The sequence below is a fragment of the Temnothorax longispinosus genome, chromosome 8 (genome assembly GCF_030848805.1).
Source record: "Temnothorax longispinosus isolate EJ_2023e chromosome 8, Tlon_JGU_v1, whole genome shotgun sequence".
In the NCBI taxonomy this organism is placed as follows: domain Eukaryota; kingdom Metazoa; phylum Arthropoda; class Insecta; order Hymenoptera; family Formicidae; genus Temnothorax; species Temnothorax longispinosus.
The window spans coordinates 5,688,576-5,702,200 of NC_092365.1; the positions used below are offsets into that span (position 1 = coordinate 5,688,576).

At 35.7% G+C, this 13,625-nt stretch overlaps 2 protein-coding genes across 2 annotated transcripts; both read right to left on the reverse strand.

The window, feature by feature from the left end:
• Nucleotides 1–1,875: 1,875 nt before the first annotated feature.
• LOC139817698 (uncharacterized) lies at nt 1,876–5,889 on the reverse strand. The gene is made up of 3 exons (XM_071785962.1): nt 4,256–5,889; nt 4,009–4,172; nt 1,876–3,615 (listed from the first exon to the last, which is right to left on the reverse strand). Exons 1-3 carry the CDS (start codon nt 4,418–4,420, stop codon nt 3,351–3,353), a joined length of 594 nt encoding a protein of 197 aa, XP_071642063.1. The 5' UTR covers nt 4,421–5,889; the 3' UTR covers nt 1,876–3,350.
• On the reverse strand, nt 4,915–7,942 carry LOC139817818 (glutamate receptor ionotropic, delta-2-like). Its single transcript, XM_071786108.1, has 5 exons — nt 7,520–7,942; nt 6,724–7,223; nt 6,189–6,515; nt 5,609–5,765; nt 4,915–5,117 (listed from the first exon to the last, which is right to left on the reverse strand). The coding sequence occupies exons 1-5, from the start codon at nt 7,680–7,682 to the stop codon at nt 4,915–4,917; spliced, it is 1,350 nt and encodes a 449-aa protein (XP_071642209.1). The 5' UTR covers nt 7,683–7,942.
• Between the last annotated feature and the right edge of the window lie 5,683 nt (nt 7,943–13,625).

Sequence of the window (13,625 nt, forward strand, 5' to 3'; positions counted from 1 at the left end):
CATTGGCAGAGCTGGTCACATTTGAAAATATCGACGACATGTTTAATATGTTTAATTCTTAATACTTATTTTCCCTCGTTTGAAACTGTCGCAGAAACGTCTTGTGACTCACGAACCATTTATTACTCCATATATGCACGGAGAAAAAAGTGACGTACGTTGTATCAACAGCATTAAGTCTATATGAAAACAATCTTGTTAATTCAAGTCATGCGCTTTCGTTTTAATAAAATAAGTGTATTTCTTCTTTTAATAAAATAAGTATATTTAATAAAATAAGTATTGTTTCACTAATACTGTTTATTGTCTATTGAATTAGCAAGAATACTTCCAATTAGACTGATACTGTTGATACAACATCATTTTTTTCTTTATGTGCGTCAGCATGAACGAAATCACACGATAGATATTGTATTAAACGTGATTATAATTACATATTACCGAAATCAACATAGTTTCTGACATAACTTTGATCGCTCAAAAGGTGTACGAGCAGAAGTGAAAGTCGAGCTCCTCGATCGCCGAGTAAACTTTTACGACGACTAATTGTAAGTCGTAGTCGGCACTGCCACGTAGAACGATTAACTTATAGGTACCATTGTCGACGAATTCTTCTAATCTGAAAAGGCAGAATGCGAGTGCACGCCATTATCGAAAGCAGATTAACATCGCCGAATAGTAAACCGCTATCAACACCGCTGTCAAAAATATCGTCAAGTACGCGATGCGCAACGACATTCTTTTCGGAAAGAAAAAATTTACTTAAAGCTCCAATCAACTTTTGAAGAAAGAAAAAATAGAACCCATAGATTAATTTAATTAAAATAATTTATTTTAATTAAACGGCACAGTATTATTATTGCTGTTATACAGATATATGTCCTAGCAATAATAATACTGTGCCGTTTGGAAGATATTTCGAACTGACCACCGTAATCTCCGTACTTGTCTCCAGGATGGGTGAATGTAACGAGCGCCGCGGAATAATGTCTTCGGATGCACAATATATCACGTCGACAAAGACGTCGACGTTGAAGTCCTTGCCGAAATGCCGAGAAGTACGACAAGTGACATCGGACCCGCCGAACAGAGCGATAATCTTTTTTTTTCACCGTTGGAGGATCGGTCCACAAACGTATTTATATTATCTTGATTTATACTAATTAAAATTGTTTAATCTCAATTGCATTTTTTTAGATTCTTCTGTCAATAACAACATTTTATTGTCGTTTTACGAGCCGCTTATGTGATATACTAAAAGATGAATGCAATTATTTCCAAGTTCTCGTCGACGACGTAACGTCCACGCGTTGCGGCACCGACGAGGTTTTCAGTCGTGGCACACATTTATATTTTATAATTATGCGAAATAACGCGGTTGTCCTCGGCTTATCGCCACCTATAGTCCTGGCATCTTTGCCTACACCTTGCCGCGCCATTCTTGCGGCGACGCTCGAGCGAAGAGGTAGCAGTGCGAGTCACACGCATTCATGTGTGCTGCCGTAATTAATTATAGTACATTTGATAAAATACTCAATTGATATATGTTTTCTGATATTATAAATATTTCGTACCAGCGACGAACGTGCTCATTTTCTGGATGCAAAGCTGTCGTATGGTTCTTCGCCGGCGATAAACCCCCAAGCGGGGTACGACTTTGATGCAGTGAGGTGCCCCAGCAGTTTAAAGACCAAAAATAAAAATCGAGAAACGTGGAAAGAGAACAACTGTATGTGAACACGGCAATGCCACGAGCACGAGTCGTTCAAAAACTCATACGTGACTTTAAATCGCCGACAATCGTCTAAGCGGTTCATCGCGTCGCACTTTTGGGAGCGCAAAGTATCGTGTGATTATTAGCGTTTTCCTCTAATTTAAATTCGGGAATGCCGTACAAGTGTCGCACCAAATTATGTCTTTCCGTCGCAATGTATTTACCGGCAATAATTGTCTTGTAACAGCGACGCCTTACTTACGTGCGTCCGGTGCTCATTTTTTGTGTACCGAAAAATACATAGCTTTTTCCCGTGATAATCCTCTCCCATTGGATACGACCTTGCAGATGGTGGAGGGGCTCAGTACCCCGAGAGGTTCAAGATACGTATTACGGAACGTCTCAAAATGGATTTCCATTAGAATTTATTTATTTCCTAGATTTCTATTGTATTATTTAGGGAAAACTGTCATTTTGACAGTGAATCAACGACGACTGCCATTTGTGTTCCATGAGCAAACCACGAAGTAAATTATAATATGTAGGTATAAGGAGATTTCTTTTTTTTTCTTATTTTTATTATATATATCATATGTTCCTCCACGCATTAATAATAGTATCAGTATTATATTAATAATAATGATACTTTACAGTTGTGTAAATACGAATAGAACGATTATTCAGTTATCAACTGAAGAAGTTCAGTTTACAATCGGCTTTCTTATTTCTACTGTAATGATTAATGTATATATAGTTACGAATATATATATTTCAGTTTTATTCTTTAATTTTCAGTTTCTTTTAAAAAATTACTTGATTGTAGGTGCTGAGGATCCTGTCATTTCATATGTGCGAAAAATCCACCTCACAATATGGCAGCTGATTACGTGACGATAAGTTCGTGTGACAACACAGTTGAAACTGTGGTAAAGAGTTCGATTAAACAACGGCTATGTTCCAAAATTCACCCTCCAGCGCTGTCGTGTACTGTAGATTTCCAGCACTTGCTGGTGAATTTTGGAACATTGCTTTCAGCATTTTTTATGCCAATTACATTTCTATCACTAGTTTACCGGCTTATCCTTTAACCCTTTCGGTACGGGGCGACCGGGACGCAAACGGGCCTCCAGTGTAGTGGCCGGATCGTCGATCCGCCGATATACGCGATTCAGCCGAGAGAGCTAGGCACTCGACGTTCAACGCCTTCAATTATATTATATGTAATAAAACTCAATAACAAAACAATTTAAAAAATTATCAACAGAAGCATTTTAAGTTAACATTTCAAGTTGCAAGTTAACATTTCAAGTTGCTCGACCGCAGTGAACAGCATGTGGACAGTGACAATATATATATAGTCCCTGCTCGGGCGCAGTGAGCAGTATAATGGACTGCAGTGACTATAGTCATTTTCCGCATTAAAAGGGTTAATGCGATATTTAATGTAAGAAAACTATAAGGATCACATACGTTGTCCTCACTTGGTCCGTATTAGGTAACCTTTTCAAGACCTTACACGATTAAAATCCTCATGTCCTGATCGCGTTATTTTCGGATCCTCATGCGCTGCATTATTTTCGGATCAGGGCCATATCCAGATTACCTGATTTGGTTCTGACCAAAAAATCAGGCATTTTTATTTGGACCTGATTATTGCCTCGCGGCTATAAGGATTTCTGCTCGGGTTGTTGTTCTTAGATCGAGTTTTAGACGAATAATACACTTTTTCAATTATCAAGATAAGAAGTGCCAGGACCATACTAACCGCCACCATTACCAAAGTTGGCGTTACATCCCTTAATTCGACCAAACCGTAATGTACCCCGCTCGGATGATTCCTTCGTATGTGATACTTGTTCTTTAATTTATGTATAACGCCATTAAGCTGCAATTTCCGCAAGCTGAAAAATATGAAAATATATTTAAAGCATTTATTCTTGAAAAGGGAAAAGCAGTCGTAAGTAGTTCTATCTGAATATTATAATACAACATTTCTTGTAATTTAATGATTTCAACAATATTAAAATTTAACGATATTCTCGCATTCTTAAATGAATATTTATAAGATAAAATATATGAAATTTATACCTTAAAAATTATTAAAAATTATATTTTTAAAAATATGTGATATTAATAAAATTCATTGATTTTTTATCACATGCATTAACAAACACTCAACTTATAAACATCAGACAATTACGTAGTACAATGAAGGATAGCAGTCTCCTAAACAATAAATGTATATTAAATAAAAAATGTGTCTTTGTAAATAAATATGTATATTTAGGACTTACTGGTAATTCATAAAACCAGTGTAAGGATTTCCTTTCGTTAGAGTTATCGCCAAATTGTCGATTCTTCCGGTCTCAATATATACGACTCTACACCGTATATAAATGTTAATAGCTTCTTTAAATATCTCCGTCGTGTAAAACGATAACTTGTTTCTCTCGCAGAGCTGCGTAAGAATTGACATGAGAATGAACGACTTAACGAAACTTAACGTCGTTGATTTCATTATAATTAAGTAATATTGCTAACTTTCTCGAATCCCTTCGTCGTTGACAGCGGCAAATACTTTTCTTCTAACAATTCGTACATTTGCAGGAAAACGGGATCCTTGACGTGCTGCAAAATTTGAGAAAGAATAATTTGAAGAAAAAGATTTCTTTTCCAGTTAAGGTAAAGGTGCCAATACCCGGCCATATGTACCTATATCTGGACACCTTTATTATTTATATAAGTATAATAACGCGAATTAAAATCAAAGATAAAAATATTTCTTCTTGTAGTCTAAAACTTTTGTTATAGTATCCAAACGTTTTTTTCCATAAATTGATATTTTTTTAAAGGTATCCAGACATAGGTATGTGTCCAGGTATTGATACACCTATTATAATTTTAAGCGTCCGGGTATTGGTACCTTTACCTTATAATAGGAATATGATCTCTTCTTTACGAACTTTTGCCGGAAATACTTACATTATAAGAATACAAACAAATTTAAGAACAGTATATATTCCCTACAAAATTATTTCTCTAACGTTTAAAATTACGTTTTCTACAAAAAAATTACTAAACTTATATACTTGTATATGTCATGCATAATATTAATTTTATAATGCTTTCAAAATTTTCTCAGCTACAAGATTGTGCTTTTATTTGCGAGCTTTTCAATCGAAATTACTATGACTGACAAATCACTGTTTCGCAAGAATATAATTTCTGCGCTTTATAAGTAACGGCGAACTCACAGTAGGAACGTCGTACTCGGCGCTATTTCGCACCACAATTAATTTGTAAGATCCATCCTTAACGTAACCCTCCAGAGTGGAAAAAGGTAGTTTGGGCGTACAGAGAACTAGATTGCTGATAAACGAGGCGGAATAAGTGGCCAAAATTACTATCGACGAAGCAGAAATCGAGAAAAAAGCCAGTCTCATCGATGACTCGCTGAGAAATTCTTTGCATAAAATATACATGTGCATTATATTATGGTGTCAAATATACATATATATGTAAAGGAAATTCCCCTGTTATGAGATAGCATATCTATTTTGCGTGATTGCCGGAAGTTTATGTGCAGAATTGAAAAATGTAGAAGGCGAATGCACGCACGATCGAATAATGAATTTTCCACTAAACAGGTTTTACTCTAAGGGCAATAAGTTTATGAAACCAACAAATAGAACCTATTAGTTTAGCAGAAACACCTCGCTATCACTTATCAGAAGCCTATATCTCATAATAAAGGACTTTCCGCTATATATATGGCATATTGACATATTAGCATATATTGACACATATCGATGCATCACACAATTGCTTAAAACGTGACAAATAAGACAAAAATATTATGCTAGACAAATATTGAATGTCTCTAGTAAACGTTACCTGACAAACCTTGCTGACAATAAATCCCCCAAACATTAATATAGTTTTCGAACATCAAGTCCATCGAAAAGTATCCTTTTGTCTTTATGATAGTCAATAGAATAGAAGCTGTTATTATTATCATTAATAATGCTATCCAAGTTCCAAAGCTGAATGCCTGGAACATTTATCGATGAAGAAAAGCAGCAATTTATTTCACTTTGTTATCGTGAATCTTTAGCATAAATTATCTTAACACTGTTTTTTGTGCAATGTTAACACTTTTCCCAGAGATGTAATTAAACAATTTTAAGTAATTGCATTTTTAATTTTATAAATAAACAGAATGATTATAAAATCTTTGTGCAGTTTTAAACTTCTATTATTGTACAATTAAAAAGGTAAAAATTACAGTGGTGTAAGTCAAATATTTTAAAAAAATTGACTTACGCTACTGTGGTTTTTACCCCTCCAATTGTAGCCAGTATAATTAACATAAGGCATATGTAATACATATATTAAATAATGCATGTCTACTATTAATACACCTAATACTAATTTATGTATAGATACTGTTAATATAAAGATATATAATTATTACCCTTAAGTATAAAGACCATTCCACCAAGACTGTGTTAGGCCTCTTAAAATAAAGACGGTATCGCGAACGTATCAATGGTATTGTATAGTCAATGACGTTTTGTCTACCAGTCGTCATCGAGAATGCGGAGATGCCGATATCAGCTTCGTTGGTCACCAACTGGCCGATTGCACCTGTCCACACCATTTTTTCTTTGCTCCAGCTGCCGAATTCCTCCACCGGATCCAGAATCTCCACCGTGAAGTTCATCACTTTGCTGAGCTCTATCAGCAACAGACCGAAAAACCCGCCGACCGTACCGTTCTCATGCGAGATCAGCGGCGAGTTCTTCGTGCATATATCAACAGAATTTTCAAGTCAATTTACGCGAGTCTACGGATTAATAAATAATCGTTCTAATATCGATTTCGTGGGAAATTGCGAGGTAATTTTCTTTCAAGGCGACTATTTTTCAGAAGGTCGTCGCTCACGACCAATTTCCGATTCGCAAAAGAAGCAACGCACAACGGAGCTCGAGGAAGAGCGAAAAACTTACGATCACGGACGCCACGCGTACAACGTCGCCGAACATGTTGCTCCTTCTAGCGTAGAGGGACTTTTGCGTTTTTAAAAGTAAACCTCTATCGGGGGACCACAAGGCCAGGTCGAACGTTCTGATGCGATTATCGCGAATGGCGTACCACTCGACTAGAATCGGACGAGCGTAGCAGAGGACCAGCATCTGGGTCCTGAAGTCCACGTTGAATACGTTATCGATAGGATGTCTGCAGCGCTCCTCGAGAGGATTCCCAGGACGCTGAAGAAACATAACGAGCCAAATGGGAAAAGAGATGGGCTTTACGCTCCTCGTGGTCTCGGCGAACTCGCCCATGGTCTCCTCGGTGTCGAGGAGAACGACAAACAACGGCCGCGTGATATTCTTCCAGTAGTCGTTGTACTCACTCGTCAGATCCGAGAAAGTTGTGGTCACGGTCATGACTCGGTGTCGTGAGAATTCGCGCGACCACGTGTGCACTAATGTCGTCGCGTTTAAATCTGTAATATTCGCATCGAAGATGGTATTATATTTTACTTGTTGTCAGAATTAAATGCTCTCTTAAATCATAACTGCAAACAAAAGTTAGAAAAAAGTAATTTAATTTTTTTTATTTAATTACATTTTATTTAATTTAAATCCGTAACAATTAGATAAAAAAAAATAATTTTTTGAATCGTATAATATAGAAATAAAATAATTTGCACGTGAAATGATGATTCTATATTTGTTCGAAAGTTCGCGGAAGTGCAGTGTGAGAAATTATAACCGGAAACTGTTCCCGGTATCTACTCACCGTAATTGTCAGATTGCACGAAAATAACACACGACGTGCGATAATATCTGTAGACGTCGTTGATCAGTTGGAAATAATTGTTAATGCCTATACTCTCTGTCAGCGTTTTGGTGCCCAACACGAGGAAAAGTATTATGATTGATCGCGCTGTCGCGTATGTCATTTTGCAAAATGCAGGTTAACGGCTACTGTGTAAAAAATAAATGTCGATTTCGTCCAGTTGGACACTGTTGCGATAAATAATTAACGTTTAATTCAGAAAAATTATCCCTCTTGTGGACTAAAACAAACAGGTGAGATTGTAGAGAGGCACAAAAAAATCGGAATCCCAGATCCTGCCAACACAACAATGAATCGAAGAGTCCTTTATCGAAAAAGCTCACAGCGCGGCTATCGCAGCCGGAAGTGTTGAAAAGAAGGAAGGTACTGCGATTCTCTCAAAGGTGTAAACGCGTGACTGAAGAGCGATTATCGCATACAAGAATTTATCGGATCCTAGGATCTATATAATTAATTGCAGCAGCATTATTATAAATTATGTAGATCGGGGTATGTGACGATACAATTTTTATCGGCGAATCATCGGCCAAACCGATAAATTATTCGATGTCGTTAAGCTCACCATAGCTGGCATTACTTATCCACCCACTTCTTATACACCCGTTACTATTTCAAGTTATATCGACGTATCTTAGCTTCCAACCTGATGCATAAAGATCAATAAATTTAAACGTGCATGTGTCGCAAAAGGTATGTGGTGTTGAGCATGGAAAGAATCTCCTTAATATCGATAATTTAATTATTTAATATATTGTTTAATTTGATTTCTTATGTTGAATACTTTGAATGATTGTCAACGAAAATTGAATAACTTTAAAAAAAAAATGCTAAACTGAAGTTTTGTTTTCTTCTCTCACTAGGAAGATGTTTTAAATTCTTATTTTATTTTAGTGTTAACACGCTGCAAACATAATAATTCGCAATATAATAACTTAAATCTTCATTTATGTACCATAATCACTAGGCTTAGAAAAAATTCGAAATTGTTAATAATATTAATATTTAAGTAACATTTCGAAAATCATTCAAGATCGTCCACGCACGACTCGTAAGCCAGCCATCCTTCCCATTTCATCTTTGGCAGAGCTGGTCACATTTGAAAATATCGACGACATGTTTAATATGTTTAATTCTTAATACTTATTTCCTTTCGTTTGAAACTGTCGCAGAAACGTCTTGTGACTCACAAACCATTTATCACTCCATATACACGGAGAAAAAAATGATGTAGGGTTGTGTGGGGTGATGTGCAACACGTTCACTCGTTGCTCGGAAAACATATCCAAAAATCATATTCTTGAAGATATCATGGCTGTATAATGTAGAGGAAGGAAAATACTACAATTCTGCGTGATTAGATTTTCAAAATTTTTAATTTTTCCTAAAAATTTTTTGAGTTTTCAAAAAAACGTCTGTTTTAGCATTTTCAATGTTTCTTGGGGTGATATGCAACACAGGTAAAATTAAGGTAAAAAATGCATGAATATCGACATCAATCGACTTAAATGTTAAATTTGGGCTTCTTAAATACAAATTAATCGAAATTTGGTGAACAAAAAATTTCACTGTATTGTAATCGACCTCTGACAAATGGAAATTTCACAAAAAAAATTATTTTTTATTTGATTTCTTATTTATTTATCACTTAAAAATTAATATAATGAAAGAAAAAACGCAACCGGATGATCGCCTTTCAGCAATTTTATTTGCTGCCCAAATTAGCTCGCAATTGACCGGAACAGCGATACCCTTATTTTTATACTTTCGTGGCATAATGACTAAACACATTGAAAAATGCATTAAAACACTTCATATACACATGTTCAATCGTAAAATAGCAATAAACTAGCGAAAAATGAGTGTTGCACATCACCCCCAAAAAAGAAGTTGCACATCACCCCAAACACGCTATTTTGCGCGGACTGGCGTGACACCAACACAACGCAAGAAAATCACAAAATCGCTTTGGATCATCAAAAGTACTTAAAAAACTAACAATATAAAAATATTTACCTATAAGATGACTAAAACCAATTCACGAAATCACTATGAATGTGAAAAGCGAAAATTACATTGAGCTCGAGAAATTTAACTCGCTTTTCGTACAGCAAACCAGGGTGCGTGCCATCTCGCGAGTTATTTATCTAAAACAAGGTACTATTGACACAAATAGATGGCAGTATGCGGTTCTGACAAATGTCGACATGCAGACCAGGAATCGGAAACGTTGCACATCACCCCATGTTGCACATCACCCCACACAACCCTACGTTGTATCAACAGCATTAAGTCTAATTGAAAATAATCTTGTTAATTCAACTCATGCTTTCGTTTTAATAAAATAAGTATTTCTTCTTTTAATAAAATAAGTATTGTTTCACTAATACTGTTTATTGTTTATTGAATTAGCAAGATTACTTCCAATTAGCCTGATACTGTTGATACAACATCATTTTTTTCTTTATGTGCGTCAGCGTGAACGAAATCACACGATAGATATTGTATTAAACGTGATTATAATTCCATATTACCGAATACAACATAGTCTCTGACATAACTTTGATCGCTCAAAAGGTGTACGAGCAGAAGTGAAAGTCGAGCTCCTCGATGGCCGAGTAAACTTTTACGGGGACTAATTGAAAGTCGTAGTCGGCACTGCCACGTAGAACGATTAATTTATAATAGGTACCATCGTCGACGAATTCTTCTAATCTAAATAAAAAAAAAGGCAGAATGCGAGTGCACACCGTTATAGAAAGCAGACTATTAACGTCGCCGAATAGTAAACCGCTATCAACACCACTGTCAAAAACATAGTCAAGTACGCGATGCGCAACGACATTCTTTTCGGAAAGAAAAAAATTTACTTAAAGCTCCAGTCAACTTTTGAAGAAGGAAAAAATAGAGTCCAATATTAATTTAATGAAAATAATTTATTTTAATTAAACGGCACAGTATTATTATTACTGTTACACAGATATATGTCATATAGCAATAATAATACTGTGTCGTTTGGAAATTATTTTGAACTGACCCCCGTAATCTCCGTGTCCCCCTTGTCTCCAGGATGGGTGAATGTATCGAGCGCCGCGGAATAATGTCGTCAAACGCTCAGTATCACGTCGACGAAGACGTCGACGTTGAAGTGAATCCTTGCCGAAATACCGAGAAGAACGACAAGCGACATCGGACCCGCCGAACAGAGCGATAATCTTTTTTTTTCACCGTTGGAGGATCGGTCGAGGGAAGTTTACAGCGCGATAGACCGGGAAGATCAACTAAACGGGTAAAACTTCCGCTTAGCAGGACAAATGTCTTCTGGTTGCAGTAATACGCGGGGTAAATGCAAGGACGTAGATATATATCGAGCGCTTAATTCAGATAACATAATTGCGGTGATTCTGCGACGTGGAAATTGCGACCGATCAAACGGCGTAATTTGCTTTAATCGCTTTCTTTTTTTGCGCTGTTGCTAAATTAAGAATCAACGATATCTTCTTAATATTCATGTTGAATAATTAACATAAAATGCGAGATCTGAAAATATACGCAGTTAATTAAGCGCGAAGTCTTCCCCGGCTGTTAACGTTACCGTTTACAATAAATAAAAATACTTTTTTATTAAGTATTCTAAAAGTAATTAAACATTCCATTTATGTCAAATAATAAACATGTCCGGAGATATTGATTAATTGGTAAGCGCGATTAATTCTTAGATTAGATTTGCACCGATGTGAATCACTCATATATGGCGATACGAAAGGAAATATATGTATATATTATATATTATTATATTACATATATGTGTATGTATAAATAATGTATGACCGACGATACGTAAATCATGAAATGCATAGAACGATTGTCGCAACTTCAAATTCTAAAAAAATAAATAAAAAACGAATTAGATAATTGAATGAAACACAACAGCAGCCTCATTGTTGCGAATTGCGAGCAATAAGTTATCTTCAAGCTATAATCGATTATGAAAACGTTCGAGAAAAATACAGAGAGCGATCTCAAGCTGATAATGTGTTTTCTATATATACATATGTCACATCTGTTTGTGCGATTGCTTTCTGGACAGCTCTTATTAGTTTCGAAGTTAATGCATAATGAAATGATTCATCGATCACCTCGCGGTTGGAGAGTGCTGCTGGCAACCATCAAATTCGCTTAGTAATTATATGGTACCAAAAATGATTCAGCGACTACCGTGCGAACAACCGACCCCGTTGGTTTCACAACAATTGCTAATTTATGAGCGATGTTAAGATACAAGAAAATAGTGACTGTTAATATCATCATTTAATTAGAGAGAATTTATATCGTTACTTTTATTGACATCGGCATTTTTAATATTTCCTGCTTTTCCGATAATTCTAATTTGTAAATTACAATTATTATAATAGCATAGCCACAAACGTATTTATATTATCTCGATCTATACTAATTAAAATTGTTTAATCTCAATTGTTTAATCTCAATTTTTTTAGACTCTTCTGTCAATAACTACATTTTATTGTCGTTTTACGCGCCGCTTATGTGATATACTAAAAAAAATGCAATTATTTCCAAGTTCTCGTCGACGACGCAACGTCCACGCGTTGCGGCACCGACGAGGTTTTCAGTCGTGGTACACATTTATATTTTATAATTATGCGAAATAACGTGGTTGTCCTCGGCTTATCGCCACCTATAGTCCTGGCATCTTTGCCTACACCTTGCCGCGCCATTCTTGCGGCGACGCTCGAGCGAAGAGGTAGCAGTGCGAGTCACACGCATTCATGTGTGCTGCCGTAATTAATTATAGTACATCTGATAAAATACTCAATTGATATATGTTTTATGAGATATTATAAATATTTCGGTCCAGCGACGAACGTGCTCATTTTCGAGATGCAAAGCTGTCGTATTGTATCTCGCTGGCGATAAACTCCCAAGCGGGGTACGACTTTGATGCAGTGAGGTGCTTTAGTAGTTTGAAGACCAAAAGTAAAAATCGCAAGACGTGGAAATAGCAACTGTATGTTAATTAACACGGCAATGCCACGAGTCGTTCAAAGACTCATACGATGACTTTAAATCGCCGCCAATTGTCTATAAGCGGTTCGTCGCGTCGCACCCTTCGAAAGCGCAAAGTATCGTGTAGGGGAGAGAGGGGCACTGTAGGACATTTTTTTTTAAGTTCATATCTTTTCAATTTTTAAAAAATTGGTTCTTTGACTCAAATATAAGTTAATTTGGTTGTTAATACTCAATACTCAATATAATATAATAAAACAAACACATTTGAGAGTAGTGCGTTGTTTCTACTTTTTAAAAAAATGTTTTTTCCTTCCTAATCTGCTTCCCTGGACCTCTTTTAATATATTTTTAATATATTTAAAACATATTAAAAATTAATAATATATTTTTGTTTTTATCAATACAGTAGGTAATTTGTAGTAAGCAATCAAATAAACATAAGTGTCCACCTATTGGAACCTTAATTAAAGCAAGAATTAGTCTCACGAATTACTTTTTCAAATTTCTCTCTCTTTCTCTCAAATTTCTCTTTGTCCAATACTGCCCCAACCCTAACTTGAAAAAAGAAAACGTAATATTTTATACCAACTCTTTTATTATGTTGTTGTATTTCGTTTATTGCAACGCAAAACATATAATCATAACCACAGAACATACAAGTGAATTTCCCTTTGAGCAATAGTTTAATATAAAAATACTTACATTTGCAAGCCAAAATAATTACAACAGCCAGCGAAAACCACTAACAGCTTGTAGATTAGTTTGACAACTAACAACGCGAAAGCTCTCAAGTGAAGTCTATCTATTGATCTATTGTCAACCAAAAAATGCGTTTAACATGAAAAAAAGTGACAAATTTGTTATTTATTCGAAATGTCCTAAACTGCCTTTGTCTTAAAGTGCCTCCTTCTCCTTTAATCATAATATAAATATGACATAATTATTAGCGTTTTTCCTAATTTAAATTCGGGAATGCCGTACAAATGTCGCACCAAATTATGTCTTTCCGTCGCAATGT